Source organism: Phyllosticta capitalensis, assembly GCF_038381095.1.
Source record: "Phyllosticta capitalensis strain CBS 128856 chromosome Unknown BKA78scaffold_6, whole genome shotgun sequence".
NCBI classification, from domain to species: Eukaryota; Fungi; Ascomycota; class Dothideomycetes; order Botryosphaeriales; family Phyllostictaceae; genus Phyllosticta; species Phyllosticta capitalensis.
Genome location: NW_027117444.1, coordinates 1,653,520 through 1,669,135, shown reverse-complemented (window position 1 = coordinate 1,669,135; position 15,616 = coordinate 1,653,520). Strand labels below are relative to the sequence as shown.

The 15,616-nt window shown below is 55.3% G+C and overlaps 7 protein-coding genes across 7 annotated transcripts; 3 read left to right on the top strand and 4 right to left on the bottom strand.

Annotated features, from left to right (window-relative positions):
• Positions 1 to 236: 236 nt before the first annotated feature.
• Positions 237 to 1,812, top strand: BKA78DRAFT_353763 (uncharacterized protein; the record flags this gene model as incomplete). The annotated part of the gene is made up of 4 exons (XM_066891611.1): positions 237 to 258; positions 323 to 522; positions 586 to 718; positions 782 to 1,812. 4 exons carry the CDS (start codon positions 237 to 239, stop codon positions 1,810 to 1,812), a joined length of 1,386 nt encoding a protein of 461 aa, XP_066743563.1.
• A 723-nt stretch (positions 1,813 to 2,535) lies between these two features.
• On the bottom strand, positions 2,536 to 3,865 carry BKA78DRAFT_153072 (mitochondrial 37S ribosomal protein uS15m). Its single transcript, XM_066882981.1, has 2 exons — positions 3,771 to 3,865; positions 2,536 to 3,718 (listed from the first exon to the last, which is right to left on the bottom strand). The coding sequence occupies exons 1-2, from the start codon at positions 3,814 to 3,816 to the stop codon at positions 2,661 to 2,663; spliced, it is 1,104 nt and encodes a 367-aa protein (XP_066743562.1). The 5' UTR covers positions 3,817 to 3,865; the 3' UTR covers positions 2,536 to 2,660.
• A 119-nt stretch (positions 3,866 to 3,984) lies between these two features.
• Positions 3,985 to 5,602, top strand: BKA78DRAFT_317093 (40S ribosomal protein uS2). Its single transcript, XM_066888681.1, has 2 exons — positions 3,985 to 4,240; positions 4,383 to 5,602. Exons 1-2 carry the CDS (start codon positions 4,071 to 4,073, stop codon positions 5,125 to 5,127), a joined length of 915 nt encoding a protein of 304 aa, XP_066743561.1. The 5' UTR covers positions 3,985 to 4,070; the 3' UTR covers positions 5,128 to 5,602.
• BKA78DRAFT_317092 (uncharacterized protein) lies at positions 5,603 to 7,958 on the bottom strand. Its single transcript, XM_066888680.1, has 2 exons — positions 7,492 to 7,958; positions 5,603 to 7,439 (listed from the first exon to the last, which is right to left on the bottom strand). Exons 1-2 carry the CDS (start codon positions 7,622 to 7,624, stop codon positions 6,040 to 6,042), a joined length of 1,533 nt encoding a protein of 510 aa, XP_066743560.1. The 5' UTR covers positions 7,625 to 7,958; the 3' UTR covers positions 5,603 to 6,039.
• A 94-nt stretch (positions 7,959 to 8,052) lies between these two features.
• On the bottom strand, positions 8,053 to 11,633 carry BKA78DRAFT_344523 (uncharacterized protein). Its single transcript, XM_066890456.1, has 6 exons — positions 11,405 to 11,633; positions 11,294 to 11,353; positions 11,226 to 11,240; positions 11,027 to 11,131; positions 8,655 to 10,971; positions 8,053 to 8,604 (listed from the first exon to the last, which is right to left on the bottom strand). The coding sequence occupies exons 1-6, from the start codon at positions 11,417 to 11,419 to the stop codon at positions 8,261 to 8,263; spliced, it is 2,856 nt and encodes a 951-aa protein (XP_066743559.1). The 5' UTR covers positions 11,420 to 11,633; the 3' UTR covers positions 8,053 to 8,260.
• Positions 11,634 to 11,771: 138 nt separating this feature from the next.
• BKA78DRAFT_296563 (Dor1-like family-domain-containing protein) lies at positions 11,772 to 13,244 on the top strand (the record flags this gene model as incomplete). The annotated part of the gene is made up of 1 exon (XM_066886635.1): positions 11,772 to 13,244. The coding sequence occupies one exon, from the start codon at positions 11,772 to 11,774 to the stop codon at positions 13,242 to 13,244; it is 1,473 nt and encodes a 490-aa protein (XP_066743558.1).
• Positions 13,245 to 13,695: 451 nt separating this feature from the next.
• On the bottom strand, positions 13,696 to 14,303 carry BKA78DRAFT_353757 (RNA polymerase III, subunit C17; the record flags this gene model as incomplete). Its single annotated transcript, XM_066891610.1, has 2 exons — positions 13,696 to 14,070; positions 14,157 to 14,303. 2 exons carry the CDS (start codon positions 14,301 to 14,303, stop codon positions 13,696 to 13,698), a joined length of 522 nt encoding a protein of 173 aa, XP_066743557.1.
• Positions 14,304 to 15,616: the final 1,313 nt, after the last annotated feature.

Genomic DNA, 15,616 nt, shown 5'->3' with positions numbered 1-15,616 from the left:
TCCCTTGCTTCCACCCTTCCTCCTCGGCCTACGTCGTTGTTCTGGTCTGGGACTCCTCAACCACTCTCGGATCGCTTCTGTCGCTGCTTTGTCGTGCATCGAGCCAAGGACCGTCAGCCTTTGAGCTTTGACGCCGGATCTACTTCCTGCCTGTTGCGGACACCCCGTGGGTCGCTCAATTAACTATCCGTACAAAGCTTGACGTCGTCCCCGTTCAAACTTCACCACGAACCATTATGGACCTCAAAAGAAGCACTGGTATGCTCTCTCCCCATAATCCCACCACAGTCCTGATCAGTGACTCAACACTGACTGCCTATAGCGTTGGAGGTGAAGCTTCTTGCTCTCAATGATGGCGATGCCATTCGCGAACGGACTGTTCGCCTGTCGGCCGATGGACCTCTGACCATCGGTCGGGCTTCATCGAATCGCGGGGTAACCGCTTCCTCTGACAACACGAAAATTGAGAACAAGGTTATCTCGAAGGAGCATGCATTGATTCGGACTGACAGCGCGGGAGAGGTACGTCTCACCTTGACACTTAAGTCTGCTTAGCTCAAAACCCTGCTGACACTGCACTCACAGAACGTCTTCCTCAAGGACCTAAAGTCCATGCATGGAACGAAGGTCGATGGGCTTGAGGTGCCCCGTGGTGGGGAGGTCCGAGTTGTGTCTGGCGCCGAGCTCCAGTTTGGTGTGAGCGTTGTGCGCGGTTCTGGTAAGCTCTCCCTTTACTCCTCTCAACATGCTCTCAACGGTCTTGCGGTAACACTCTCTCCAGAGACATACAAGCCCGCCATGTACCAAATGAACTACCAGTTCTGGGACTCGCGCACTCGCTCCTCAAGTCCCTACGAATACGAGCCGGCCATGGACGACAAGGTCGAATTCAAGCGCGGCTATACTGATGGCGTCAGTTCATACTCCGACGACGAAGACGACGCCTGCGCCATCGTGCACGACACGTATGAGAACTTGATCGATGGCGGCGACGACAACGGCGCAGACAATGATGAGCCATCTAGCCTTTTCGGAGAGATCTCAGAGAACTCGGAAGAGGACTCGTACTCGGAGGGTGAGCCTGAAGCCGAAGTGGACTACCCTGAAGAGAGCGAGGAGGACGATGATTCGGATTCCGACTCTGGCGAGTCTACCCAATACGAACCCGGCATGCCACGCTCCACAACTCCTCCTGGAGGACCCGTCGAAACCGACTTCGAGAACGAGATTGTCGTTATCAAGGCTCCCGAGATTCTGAAGCGGTTTCAAAACTCGATCTCAGACCTCGTTGACCAACCCCCGACTGTTCCTGAGGTTCTGGAGCGTTCTCCAGACCACAAACATGACGAGCCAATCGAGAATGCGGAATACCCCCATGATGAGAGCGTGGTTCAGTCCACTGCTGAAGCTGCTCAAGTCACTTGGTCCGATATTCCGACAGTCCGGCCAGAGCAAGAGAACTTCGTTGAAGCTCACCAGAAAGTTGACGATCTGATCGCCGATGCTCTCGCTGAGGTCAAGAAGGCGCGGGAGTCGACGAGCCTGGAGCCGAACCGCCCCCGCCCCCAAAAGAGGACGGCTGACCAGGCTGAGCTCGACAGCATGGATACACCCAACGAGAATGATGTCAAGACTACCAAGGACACCAAGGAAGACGGCACCAAAGTGCATTCGTGGCCTGCCGAGCGCCCGCGTAAGCGCACTACTGGACAGTTCCTGCGGAGCTTTGCCCGAGATACAACCATTTTTGCTGCGGGCAGTCTCGCCATGCTCGTTGGCCTGGCAAATCTGCCCAACAGCCTTGCGCCATAAGGCGAATTTCTAAAGGGAGACTTCCTCCTTTTCGTGTCGCGTTGAGTTTGAGTCTGTAAGCCTAGCATGAGCAGACCAATCCTCTCAAACACACTTCATACACGACCACCCAACAGACAGCACTCAGCGTCACACACCATCAATGGACGTCGGCAAGGCGTCATCGCTCCACAATTTCACATTTGCTTGCGCGAGAACACTCTCGAGTCTCCACAGTGGGGGAGTATGGCAGGATCAAGGGAGTCTGGAACTGGCGTTGACTTTGTGGGTCCATGAGGTGTTATCGGTCAATCGGTCAAGTCGGATGGATGGGAAATGGTTATCACTTAAGGTGTCTTGACTCGGTCCTGGGTTTTTTCTTTTGCTCTTGCTTTCAGTAGCTAGTCGACCAGTCCCCTTGTCATATTTACGAACCATTTCCTCTGGAAAGAATGGCAGCTCTCTCGATGCAGCTTATCGCGGTTATGTCATTATCCAGGAATTGAGACGCGTAACAGCTACTCCCTATTCTGGAACTGCAACCCTGTAGCTCACTCGCCAGGTAGGTATGTCGCCAACCTCGTGCCGCAGCCATAGGGTGAACATGCTCAAGAGGCATGCGAGCTACCGCTGTGTTGTCCCTTCGCTTTTCCAGGAAGAAGGAGGGCGCTGAACTTCGAAAGAGAAAGTACTTATGCTCTCCACATCTTCTTTCGCCACTGAAGGAGGGACTTCAGACCATGGCAGCCCAGATATTTCAATGTGGAGCAATGAGTTGACTTGTTCCACCTGTTCCAACATATAGATTGCAGCGGCGCCTTCGCGAAGCACCATAATTTTTCATACTTTTACAGCCCTAAGCTCCCACTCTACAATGATATCTCTCCCTTCCACATGCTGTCAATGACGCCTAGCTTCTCAACGACGTACTGCCACCGCGGTCCACCGCGCTCCTTCTTCCGCAAATATTTGAGGTGCTTTTGCCTCTTGTGCACCAACAGCCTCAGATTCCTCTTGTTCATTTTGTCCTTCCTGCCATCGCCCTCCATGTGCCGCACCAGGGTCCTGATCTTGGCCGTCAAGATGGCGATTTGCACCTCGCTGCTGCCAGTGTCCGGTCCACCGCGCGTGAGCCCCTCAGGATTCAGGTATTGGATCTCGCCGAGGGAGTCTTCCGAGCCATCCTTGACTACAGGAACCGTGACCTTGCTGCTGGCGGCGTGGGACGACGCCGGCTTTGGTTCCAGGACACGGTCGGTGTAGTGGCGGCCAAAGGTCTCAACACATCGTCTGACGTTCGCGAGAGTCCTGTCTCTGGAGCTGCCATTTCGCAGGCTGACGATTCGTTGTATGGCGAGCTCGGCGTTGCGCTTCTTGCGCTCCGTCTCCTCAGGTGTTTCTACCATAGCAGCAATAACTTCCTGCGCATCTGTCTGCGATTCCTCTCCGGATAAGACACGCGCCGTATCCCCAGTCTTCAATCGTTCGAGTTCGTTCCGCTTTTCCTCTGAAGGCTCCGCGAGGGCTGCAGATTTCTTGAATGACTCTATGACCTGTGGCACAGAGAGAAAGTGGTTCAAGTACGGCTCGGCCGTTGCCTTGGGGCCCGGAGGAGGTTCGCTGGGATCTTTGGCGGTCGATTTGCGTGAAATCATAGAGTCGGTAATCCGCTGCTCGGGCATCGCGGTGTCGAAAGACCTCACAAATGGAGTCTCGACGCCGCGAACAGGATCACCGACGGAGTTCTTGCGCTGTTCCTGCAATTCCTTTTGCCGTGATATGTTTGCTGCCTTGGCGGCCAGCACCTGGCCTCTAATGTACGGATCGCGATATCTTGCGGCCAGACTTTGCTTCTTCTTGCCGCATAGCGACGTGGTGCTTGAGAAGCTGCGGAAAGCGGAGGTGGTGGAAGGTGATGCGGGAGATGCTGCAGCAAGTTGTCAACATGGCGCGACTCCAATGGAATGATTAACAAGTACCATTCAATGGCTTGAGCCGCAACGGTAGCAGTATTCGGGGAGGCATGTTTGTAGGTACGCGCTCGAAATGCACAGAGCTCGCAAGGTGATGCTCTCGCGGCGTCGCGACTTTCCTTCGGCCGCGGCAGAACTGATCTACCGCCCGGGCAAAGTCTTACCGAATACGGCCCGCTAAGCGAAAACTGCCCACCACAGTTTCTTCGGCTCCTGTGTTCACAACGCTTTCTTCGACCGCCAGCGACCGCCGTTCAACTCCACGACCACCAGCGCCGTTCCTCTCCACCACTCAAGTCTCTCAGGATGGCTCCCAACAACCTTCCCGCGGCCTTCGCGCCCTCCCAGCAGGACATTGAGATGCTCCTGGCTGCTCAGTGCCACCTCGGTTCCAAGAACCTCCAGGTCCACATGGAGCCTTACCTGTGGAAGACTCGCCCCGACGGCATCAACGTTGTCAACATCTCCAAGACCTGGTAAGCTTCTGGGATCAATTGCGCGTCTTTTTGCGCGCCGAGGGCCCTTCAAACGCGACAATTCGCGGGCGAAGAAGAATGGCAGCAGGCGCGCAGGCAGACGCGATTTTAAATTTCTCCCCAAGTCTAACAAAGTCTGTAGGGAGAAGATTGTCCTCGCTGCCCGCATCATCGTCGCCATTGACAACCCGGCCGACATTTGCGTCATCTCTGCCCGTCCCTACGGCCAGCGCGCTGTCCTCAAGTTCGCTGCCCACACCGGTGCCACCCCCATCGCTGGTCGCTTCACCCCCGGTAGCTTCACCAACTACATCACCCGCTCTTTCAAGGAGCCCCGCCTGATCATCGTCACCGACCCCCGCACCGACGCCCAGGCCATCAAGGAGGCTTCGTACGTCAACATTCCCGTCATCGCCCTCTGCGACACCGACTCCCCCACCGAGTACGTCGACGCTGCCATCCCCACCAACAACAAGGGTCGTCACGCCATTGGTCTGGTCTGGTGGCTCCTCGCCCGTGAGGTCCTCCGCCTCCGTGGTACCCTCGCTTCCCGCGAGACCGAGTGGGACATCATGCCCGACCTGTACTTCTACCGCGACCCCGAGGCCGAGGAGAACAAGGACTCCGCCGGTGTCGAGGAGGCCAAGGTCCCCGGTGCCGACGAGGTTGGCACCGCCCCCGTCGAGGGTGGCTTCACCAACGAGTGGGAGGTCTCTGGCGCCAACGCCTCTGCCTTCGCCGCCGCCTCTGCCACCGCTGGCGTCGCCGCTGGCGCTTCCTGGGACCAGGACGGTGCCGACTGGGCCGCCAGCTCCGCCCCCGTCGAGACTGGCAACGCTGGCTGGTCTGCTGACGCTGCCACCACTGAGACTGCTGGTCAGTGGTAAATTGCTGCGGCAGTCACCCAACGCAAAAACACACTCCCAAAAGCTTGATACCAGGAGGGGTACGAGATCGAGAATGGCGACGGCTGGCGCATCAATCGGTGGATTGTGTACGGGTATCGCAAAAAATATCAAGATTCTGAGTTGAACAACCACCCACAAAACGAGACAGCAGCAAGCACCCCCCCTACCCCCAATTACACTCAATGGCTACGGTTACACGTTTCTCCTTTTTCGTTGCAGGAACAACCTCGTCTGGCGCTTATGAGGGAAAGATATCCAACCTCCGTCCTCATCATCCATCGTTTTTGAACCCCATGGCGTGAGTCTGGAATAAAGAAAACTGGAAGGTGAGGGTGAGCCGCGGTTGGGGGAAAGCCCTGTGCTGGCGATTTGGGATGTACTTAAACGTCTCCCATTTCTGCAATGAATGCTATTCAAGCCTACATTCAACGTCTCACTGCTCGTGCCACTTGCTTGACCTGTCTGTCATTCGTATCCTGTGATGTTTGCGCTACTGCTGACGACACTATGTTTCTGCCAGCCGTGACACTTTGCCGTTTGACTGTGAATTCACTCGCAGGCACATCACACAGATAATCTCAAGTCAGATCGGAATTCGGTGTCACGTCCCATATCTACAGCATCTGCGCCGACCAAAGCCGAAATCGCTCCACTCCATTCCATTTGTCCCTGGTCGGACAGACCTAAAAGCCCCATGGCACCATCCCGGAAGCCAACCAAGCAGCAGCCCAATCCCCCTATGCTATGAGGCCGCTGTCCATGCAATTTGCCAAAAGATTAGCCAGAAAGAAATTCCCATGTACGCTCAGATCCAGCCAATTAACGCCCATGACTCCGAATCCCCTTTCCCATTTTCGAAAATTCAACCGTCCATCATTACATCCTCCGGGACTACTCTTCTTCGCTCTCTTCACTCTCCTCTTGCTCCGCCGCGCTTGCCAGCGCCTGTTCCATCTCGGCTTCGAACTCGTCTTCGAAGGCGCCGTCCTCGTCCGCGCCAGCACCGGCGGCCTCCCCGCTGTCCACGGCGTCTTCCTCGTCGTCTACCACGGACGATGCGAGGGGAACACTGCTGCCAGGTTGCGTGGGAGCTGGCTGCTGTGCCGGACTGCCTAGATTCATGGGCTCGACGTCACCGTCGATGCTGCCGTCGGCATCGGCGTCCTCGTCACCTGATGCGTCGTGATCTTCCTCGCCCGATGCGTCGTTGTCGTGGCCAAAGTGCCGTGTCTCTTCGACGTCTTCCTCTTGTTCGTCGTTGTCCTCGCCTCCAAAGTCGATGACGTCCGGCATCTCTTTGCTGCCGCGGAAGCTTGGCGTGTGAAGTCTGCTGCTCGGGCTTGCGCTGTCGGCAGCGCTGCGCAAGGAAATGGGACCGTCGCCGACGTTTTCGAACGCAAAGGCACTCGGGCGGGCGCGGCCCCGTGTCGGGGGCCCACCATCGCCAAAGTCGATTTGGAGGCCGCCCTCGTCGTCTGACTCGTCGTCCGATGGCGCAGGAGAACGCGACGTGCGCGAAGAATCCGTGGTAGATGGAATAGCTGCAGGGGCTAGTGCTGCGATTGAGGCGACTCGTTCGAGGCGGATTGAGGGGGTGTCTTTTGGTTTGGCCTTCTTTGGTGACGTAGTCGCAGGTTTCTTGGTAGTGGTCTTGCTTTTGCTCGGCGCAACAGCCTTGTTGGCTTTTGGCGCAGCGGCTTTTGGCAGTGGTTTCGTGACCTTGGGTTGTTGGGCGCTTAGAAGGGGTGTCGTTCGAGTGGTGTTGGTGGGAGGGACGCGGAGAGGTGTTCCAGCCTGGCTATTCGGGCTTGCGAAGCCATTTGTGTCGACTTGCTGGACTTGGTCCAAGAAACGCCTGAAGTCGTAGGGATTGTTCTCCTCGGGTTCTTCAAAATCGCTAGCCCCCGCGCTGCTTCCTGCAATACTCTGCGTCTCAGATGCTTCGTCAAAGAGGCCATCGTCCTCCAATGATTCCTCTGTTGCATCATCGCGCTCTTCCCGGAGCTTTATGTGCGGGTACTGTTGCTTGAGCTTTTCGCTGTCCGATTCGAGCGGGGTTGACGTAAGATTGAAAGCGTAGGCATCGTCTAGTCGTTCCAGTGTACAACTGTTCGAGTTGGGGTCGAGCACGAGTACGTAGGTCTTTTTCAATTCCTTTCTTTGGCCCTCGTACTCGTATCTTGAGCGATTGCCCTGCTCGTCCCTATCCTCAATCGCAAGTGTAACGTTTTCGCCGACCGGTTTGATTCGTGTTGTTCGCCTGGGTGCGGTTTGTTGGGGTTTGTGGTTGTCTACTTGGATGTTAGACGCAGTGCCTGAGGATTATAGGTTGTGGTCACGCACACTTGACGGTCTTATACTTCGCCGACGAGGCATGGGGGTTCGCAATTCGGTCGCTCAGTTTGATGGTGTAGCTGCCAGTCTTTGCTGGGTTTAGCGCTACCTGACCCTCAGCCGACACCTGAGGCGAGGCCATGCCGGCTAACGGACGCGGACGCGCTCAGGGAGCAAAGGAGTCAGGCGAAGGGATATCGCAGGCCGCGTGCGATGGGGGGTGGAAATGTGTTTTGCGCGGTTACTGAGCGCCCGAGTCTCCAGACGCAGATCAGCGGCCAAAAAGAGAGCGGCTTGGGGTGACGACCGGGGAGGATGTGCCGATGCAGCTGGTAACGCCAATCGAAAGAAAGGGGGTATCTTTGGAAGAAATGGCAAGACAGGCTGGAAATCAGGCCGAATGACAAGGCGTAGTGAGCTTCTGGGCTCCGAAGAGGTTGGGTAAAGTGAAAGAAGAAGTGAGTGAGGGACGGAAGTGAGGACGGTTCAGGGCAGGATGGACAAGGCATGGGCATGGGCAGGCGAACCACGGTCAAAGCGTCCCTCCCGCGTGCACGCGTCCTGCGCTAGGTAGCCCCACACACGATGTGCTTTTGCATTGCATCACCTACGCCATGTGGTAACGACAAACACTTACATGATTAATGCCGTTTGTGGAGCTGCTCGTCTATCTAAAATGAACGCTGACCAGAACCAGACGCCGACCCCAACGACTTCGCAGGCCATTCGAGAAATGCTAGGATGCCACCATAACGCCAGCAATGCGCAACTCTTCCACTTAATCACTGCCCTTGGCCCTCAGCTTCTCCATGCCATCCAGTTGCCGTTTGAGTGCAATCACTGCGCCGCCACTTATTCTCCTGAGCCCATCTCGTTTCTCACCGTCATTACCGCCTTCGCTCCGTGCGACGATGTCCTTAGCTGCATCTATAGCCTTTTCAAGTAGCTTAGGCCCGTCCTCTTGATGGTATAGCCACTTCATCTCCTCCTGAAACGGTTCGGGAACATATGTCAGTCCGTGCATCACGAAACCACGAGCGCGGAAGTATGCTTTTTCAGAATAGAATGCAGATGACAGCGCCGTCTCCGCAGTGCCCTGGCGGACCTCATAGCCAGCTTCGTCTACAAACTCGTTAGTTTTCAATGTCATATGGTTGAGGTCCAAGACTCACTGTAGTAGGGTTCTTTCACAAGCACGAGCCCCATCAACGAAACCAGAATCTGTAGAATAGTGCTCTTGGACGGACTCCAATTCTCATTTCTCTCATCCGCATGCCACGTGCCAAGCAAGCTAAGACAGATTTTGCCGTCCTCGTACAGATTCGGGTTCACAGGGCCGCTGCCATTCGTCCAACTGTGGAAGTAGGCTTCTGGGGACTGCGTGGGAAAGTTGGTGCCGAGGTGCAAGTCAATTAGGAAAGGAGCGTATTCATAAGGCGTGTCAATGGGCCCAACAATTAGTACACGGAGAAGGTCGAGGCGTGATTCCCAAGTGCGCACGAAAATCCCGGGAGGGAGTGAGCTCCGCAGGATCTTGTGCTCCTTTTGAATCCGGCGCATCCTCTGCTGTCCCAGTTCGCTCTGACTTGCCAAATATTTGTGGTCTTTTGGCGGTTCAGATTCGAGAATGTCAAAAGCTGGCGGAGCGTTGGGGTACGACGAGAAGGAGAACAGCTCTGGCGTTTGGGTGTCCGAATTTGTCTCAGGGTTTTCAGTCTTCGAAAACGCCGTTTCTGAGCCCACTTCCGACTGAGGCTGGGCTTCCGGAGTAGTCTTCGAAGTGTCGACTTCGCCAGAGCCACCAGCAGAAACATCCATGTCGTCGGCCGCTGACGAGAGATCATCTTCGTCATCCGTGGCCCACTCGTCGTCTTCGTTTTCCTCCTCGGCCGATACGCGCCTCCCATTTTGGTCCGGGTACTCGTACCACATCTCGAAGAAGTCTTGACCGTCGTCCATGCTCTCGTCGTCTTCATCATCGAAGTCGTCCTCATCGGACATGCCGTCGACCATTTGATCTTGGGCGGCGATAGCGTCGTCGACATCAGCACCATAGGCCAACATGCAGCGGTCAGGCGAGACCTTGACGTCGCGAACAGGATTTGCGGCACTCAGGCGTACGATTACCTGACCATCCAAGCCAAGATCAACGACCTCTCCAAACCAGTCCAAGTCGGAGGAAGTGTGGCTCGAGGCATCGTGGATGATGACAAAGTCGCCTCTCCGCCGGCTGAGTGCAGTAGGCGATCTGATGTCATAAAGACTGACTTTCTCTTCGGGGCCGGACGCGACGCCAGTTGTTGAGCCAGGAAGAAGGTCATTTCCTACGAATTTGACAGATGCGTCGGGAAACCACTTCACAGTCGCCATCCGTTCCGTGCCGTCAACGGTCTGGACAACGCCTACCTTTGCAGGCTCAGTGTACCAGTTCTCAGCGGATTGGTTTGCGGGGTCTTGTTCCTTTTTGTCGTTTGTGATTACGACTTCCCCTGGCCAAACTTGGTCGTCATCGTCAACCGGGTCGGGCAGAAGGTCGGTAGCCTTGTCCTCGGTGACAGAAAGGTCTTGCCATTGAACAATTGCAGAGGTTGATGTGGTCTGGACAGTGAAGACATTCGTGTCGTACCCCAAAGTTTCTGTCCTTGGCCGTTTCTTGATGTGAGGGGCATACTTTACACATGCCCCGGCGAGGTCCTTGAACCGAACGCGTTGTCCAGCTGTCAAATCCGGCGAAGTTTCTGAAATGGTGGTGGAGAGAGGAGATAAAGTTGGAAGCGGCTTCTTCATGTTGTCGTAAACCTTGACCTCTTTCTCAATCTCATCCAAGCCCAGTTCAAACGGAGGTTCAGAGGATGACGAGCCAGGAACCGCGGGGCCGCCCATACGCCGGCACAGCCATTGCACAGATATGGATACTGTGCGCACTGCTATCACCACTCCACCAGGCTCCACGTTGGGGGTGAAAGCACCAAATATCCATCTTCCCCTACGCAGGTTGCCCTTCTTTGTGCTCACGTAGTCACCCACTTCATGTCGCTCCAGACGGGGATCCACGGGCTCAAGCTCTTCGGAGTTTTCGACAGCAACCACTGTACCATTGCTCAGGCGGAGTGTGACCTCGTCATAGGCGTCGTCTATCCTTCCAATCCAGTCTTTATAGATTATCAGGGCCCCAATCGGATGCTGGCGAAAGACTTCGAGTTCTTCTGCTGGGACAAGCGACCGAGGTATGCCGTGCGTGTCGTCGCCAATGAGTCTCTCGTAAGATCCGTGGGAACGAATGCTCTCGACTTCCGGCCACATACGGATAGGTGCGATCGTGACGGAAAGCTTGGTTCCGATAACAGTGCCGCTCATGGGGCTATTTACGTCACGCTTGACAATGTCTCCTATGAAAACCGCTCGGTCTACTATGTTGAGTTGGGTTTCAGATATGAGTTCGGTGGAGGAGTCGGTCTGCCATGCTACTAAAACGGTCCCGCGTGGCGGCTTGGATGTGGGTTAGTACAACAGCGACCAAGACTAAATTCTGGAACAGACGTACAATTCCATTCTTCATGAATGTCATGAACTTGGCCTGTGGAATGTCCGCATGCTTCCTGATCTGCACAGGGTAATCGCGCTGAGGGTCTGGCTCGTGTGTGTCCACCTTGAAGAATATGTCAATAGGTATTCGCGAGAATCGGGTACAGGTAGCGCAAGGAAATATTGGCTCGATCATGCGACTGCAACTAGAAACGTACATCTTGGTTTGTCCTCTGTATTTGGTCAGCAAGCTGGTTCGAAAGTATAATCCTGGTTGAGCACTTACGTCTACGACGCCGATCAACCACGGCGTGCCCTTGAGGGAAACAGTGTCTTCGACAAAAATCTGCAAGCTTCAGTGATTATGTCGGCAAGCAGCATTATGGTGTTTGCTTACCGTAGATCCAGGCATCGTTCACGGTGAGGAGGCTCAGTGACGAACGGCAGAAGCAGCGTCGACTCACAAAGCCGAGTGGTGGGGTTATGCGCCGCGGCGCAAGCTGCAGAATGTCGCAGCGAGGATGCAGTCGGACAAAGCGGGCGACGGGTGGGAACAGCGCGTAAGGATATGTCCTGGGGATACGGTCGAGACCTGAGGGAGGGTGCGGATGTAGGTAAGAGGGTCCAGCCGCAAAAACATGAGCGGGACTTGGTAGAACAATTCCCGTCTGGGCCCAGTCACATGCGGCGCCGAAGTCTAGGTCGCACCTCCGACGTCTACCACAACCACTGACGCTTCTTGCTGACTCCATTGACTAAACACCATGGCCGACCCGCTCTACGACCTACTGGCCCCCTATTTCGACGCTCACGATGCCTCCGCCAAACCGATACCCTCACCGAATGATCCCACCACCACCGAATACCTTGGCCGCCTTTCAACATTGTCCCTCTCCTCGCTGAGCTCCTCCGAACCGCACCAGCTCGCCCAGAGCTCCGCATCCGTCGTCCGCAACCTGCAAGCCCTCTCCAAGCGTTCCCACAAATCCATAATATCCTCCTCGACGCGCCTGAACAGCCTCTCAACCAATCTCCCACAGCTAGCCAGCCACACCGCCGAGCTCCAAGATGCGCTCCCCTTGCTGGAAAACGCCAGCGAAGATTTCGAGAAGGCATATGGCCGGAGAAGCGAGAATGAAATCCTCGACAGGCGGCGAAAAGCCATGCTTCTCGCTCGCAACGTAGATCGCGTTGCCGACATACTGGAATTGCCCACGTTGCTTTCATCGGCAATATCGTCCGCAGGCGGCGCAACACAAGGCACTGGAACCGCGGGGACAAGTGGTCTCAGCAGTGCCAATTACACATCCGCGTTAGATCTCCACGCCCACATCAAGCGTCTGCATACGCTATATCCCAACGTGGACTTGGTCCGGGAAATCGCTGCGCAGGCGGAGCAAGAAATGAAAGGCATGGCCACGAACCTCGTCAACAGCCTCCAAGGACAGGGAATCAAGCTCGCGGGAGCAATGCGCACAATTGGCTGGCTCCGACGCGTCGCCCCAGAGCTTGATCAAGCCTGGAACCCGTCGGCAAAGACCAAGAGCATAGGAACGAACGAGGGTGCGCTCGGCGCCCTGTTTCTTGTTTGCCGGCTCGCCAATCTTCTTACTATGCTCGAAGCATTGGACCCGTTGCGCGAGTTAGCCGATCAGGAGACCACACGCAGGAAGAACGGCGAGAAGAGCAAGGACGCATGGGCCGGAGGTCAACAAACGGAGCGATATCTGAAAAGGTATCTTGAGATATTCCGCGAGCAGAGCTTTGCGATCATTTCAATGTACAAAAGCATCTTTCCATCTGCTCTGCCTGCGCCTGGCGCGTCGGGCGATGAGAGCAACACCACGGCCAACATTACGGGGGATGACCAACTGCAACCACTTCCTTCCGCCCTGGCAACCTTCCCGCATCATCTTGTAGAACTCCTGGGTGAGACTTTGCGCAAATATTTACCCAACGTGCAAGACAAGTCCTCGAGGGACTCGCTGCTGACGCAAGTGTTGTACTGCGCCGGTAGTCTGGGACGACTGGGCGGTGACTTTGGAATGATGCTTGCGCTAATACGGGACGACCTTGCTGAGGACGACGATACTGATGATGAAGACGAAGATGAGGAGGAGTGGGTCGAGGTCATGAAGAAGCATCGGGTCCAGGCAAGTCGATTAGAGCTGCTCGCAAGCGGCGTCGGCACTGGTAGAAGGGACTCACAGCAAAAGGAGGTAGCTGCTGCAGGATGAGCTATGGTCGCCGTCGGCATCGCTCGAAAAAATCATCGTGATTCCCCCAATTTTGGTATCTTTGATAGCTATACCGAACCCATGACGCCAATGCACGACCTCATCACCACAAGCTGTTGGAATTGAATTTGAGTGATCCACGGGTCCTGCAGACATTGTTGGCCGTGAAGCAACCCGTATGGTAGATCGCTATGTGATAGTCGCCACCATTGTCAAGGAAGACTTCACGAGGCTCTGAGAAGCAAACATCAGCCAACTGAATGCTGTTCTCGTAGACTCAAATCTCAAAGTGCTGTGACCTTCTGAAAAATGGAGAGTAGATCAAATCAAAACGAGGATTGAAAAGGCGTAGACTGAAAAGCTTTGTAATCGGCTCCAGATATCTTTGTTCAGCAGCCTCTTTCTGCCAAAATGATTTGTCATGACCCCAAACGCATCTCCCACCGCAGCCTCACGCCTGCACCCTCTGACCCGCCAAATCCACCTCCGCGCCACCAAACCTATGCCGATCATGCTTCGCATCCGTCGCCTCGCTCTCCACATCCACCGCCATGCCGCCCTCCTCGACGGGACCCAAGCACTCCTTGACAATCGCCAGCAGCTCCTCCTGCTTCTCCTCGCCGTAGCGGCTGTCCAGCTCCTCCATGATTGTGTCCAGCTCGGCCAGCGACTTGGGGCGCAGGTTGAGAATCATGAGCAGCTCGGCCTTTTCGATGGAGAAGCCTGCGTCCTTGGTGCGCGTGAAGAGCTCGCGGAACGCGGCGCTGCTGTAGCGGCCGTGCGGGTCAGACAGAGGCGAGCCCGCTGCTGTCAGTTGCGTTTCGACCTGTATGGCGTGCCGTGTGAGCGAGCCGGTGGTTGATGAGGCGCTATATGGCTGTGATAGGGCGCAGAAGGGCAATCTGCACTTACATCGTTCAGGACTCGGCTCAGGTTTGCGGGCATGGGGCGCGCGCGGCCGGTGCCGTCGGTGCCGTCGTACTCGCCCTTTTGCTCGCGGACGATGTTGAGGACTTCCCAGTTGCTGAGGACGGAGGATGACTTTTCGAGGACCTTCATGATGCTGAGGCAGGACGAGGAAGCTCAGGGGGCGTGACGGTGGCTGAACGCTTGTGTAGATGGTGGGTGGTGGTGTTTTGGGGCGTGTGACTGATGCTGAGAGATGCTGCAAAGAGTCAGCAGGTTGTTGTTTTGGCGCAAAAAAAAATGACAGAGCTCTGAAAAATAACACGCCCAAATCGAAGTTGGTTGACCAGGACCGAGCTGCTGAATAAGGAAATAGAAGAAAAAGAATGGCATAAAAAAAGTTGTGTTTAATGCATGTCCTCAAAGACTATACAGAATCAAAGAAAAAAGAGCGTAGACGATGGATTTCAGACAAGGAGTACATTTGGATTGAAGTTAGACCAGACGACCAACATACCAAAATCTCTCCTCAGATACTCCAAGCCCGCCACGGCCTGTGACGCTCCAAAATCGACCTCAATCCGAGAAGATGAAAAATCTCTCGCTGTGCGCGGCGCACAATCTCTCCAGTATCCTCGCTCTTTTTCTCCAATCGTCGGCAGCGCCGATTAGTCAAGTTAATATGATAGTGGCGGGATGAAGTTGTCAAAGAAGGACTCGAGTGTCGCAGGTCGGCGCAATGTTCTTGGTGTTGAAAGATTGGGACGGGAGGGAAAGGCGAGCCGAGCGCCACACCGGTTAGGAATTTGGAGCCGGGCTTCCCACGACACTCCCGAATGTCACTTCGACCTTTCCACTGCCATCCATCCACGCCGTCGAGGGCTCACGCCCTAGACTCGTTCTTTTCTTGATCTCTTTTAGATCTTTCATACGGACACTCCATTGATTCACTCTTATGACCCTACTCCGCGTCATTGGCTGCACATTTCGACTTGCCTGTTCAGAAAAGTCTGTTGCGCTTCTTTTATCGCAGACGCCTATCCAATTCCCGTTTCCCTCCCCGATGTCTTTTTGATCTTTCTCTTGGGTTTCAATGGGAATAAGACCGCACATTCCGGATGTACTCAAGAGCTTGGATGATATCTGCACACGCAACTGCTGATTGCACCGTAGCCATGCAGAACGCTGCACGAAGGCTTAGGATCCCGCGTGTCATGCTGCCATGAGCATACGCGCTCTTTGAGCCTTTAGTCGTGGGCTTGAAAGATCAAGGCATCTAGATGGCACCTTGGTGGCATCTTGTACCTTTCCTGACTTAGCCGCTGGGCGAGCTCTTCATGGGCCGGCATTCTGCTGAATTTTCGTAGTTGCGGTGACGCATTGGCTGCAGTTCACGGAAAGGCGACATGCATAGGGCTGGTGCGATGCCTTCAGCAGTGAAGTCGCCGGGCTGCGCGGTGCAGGGA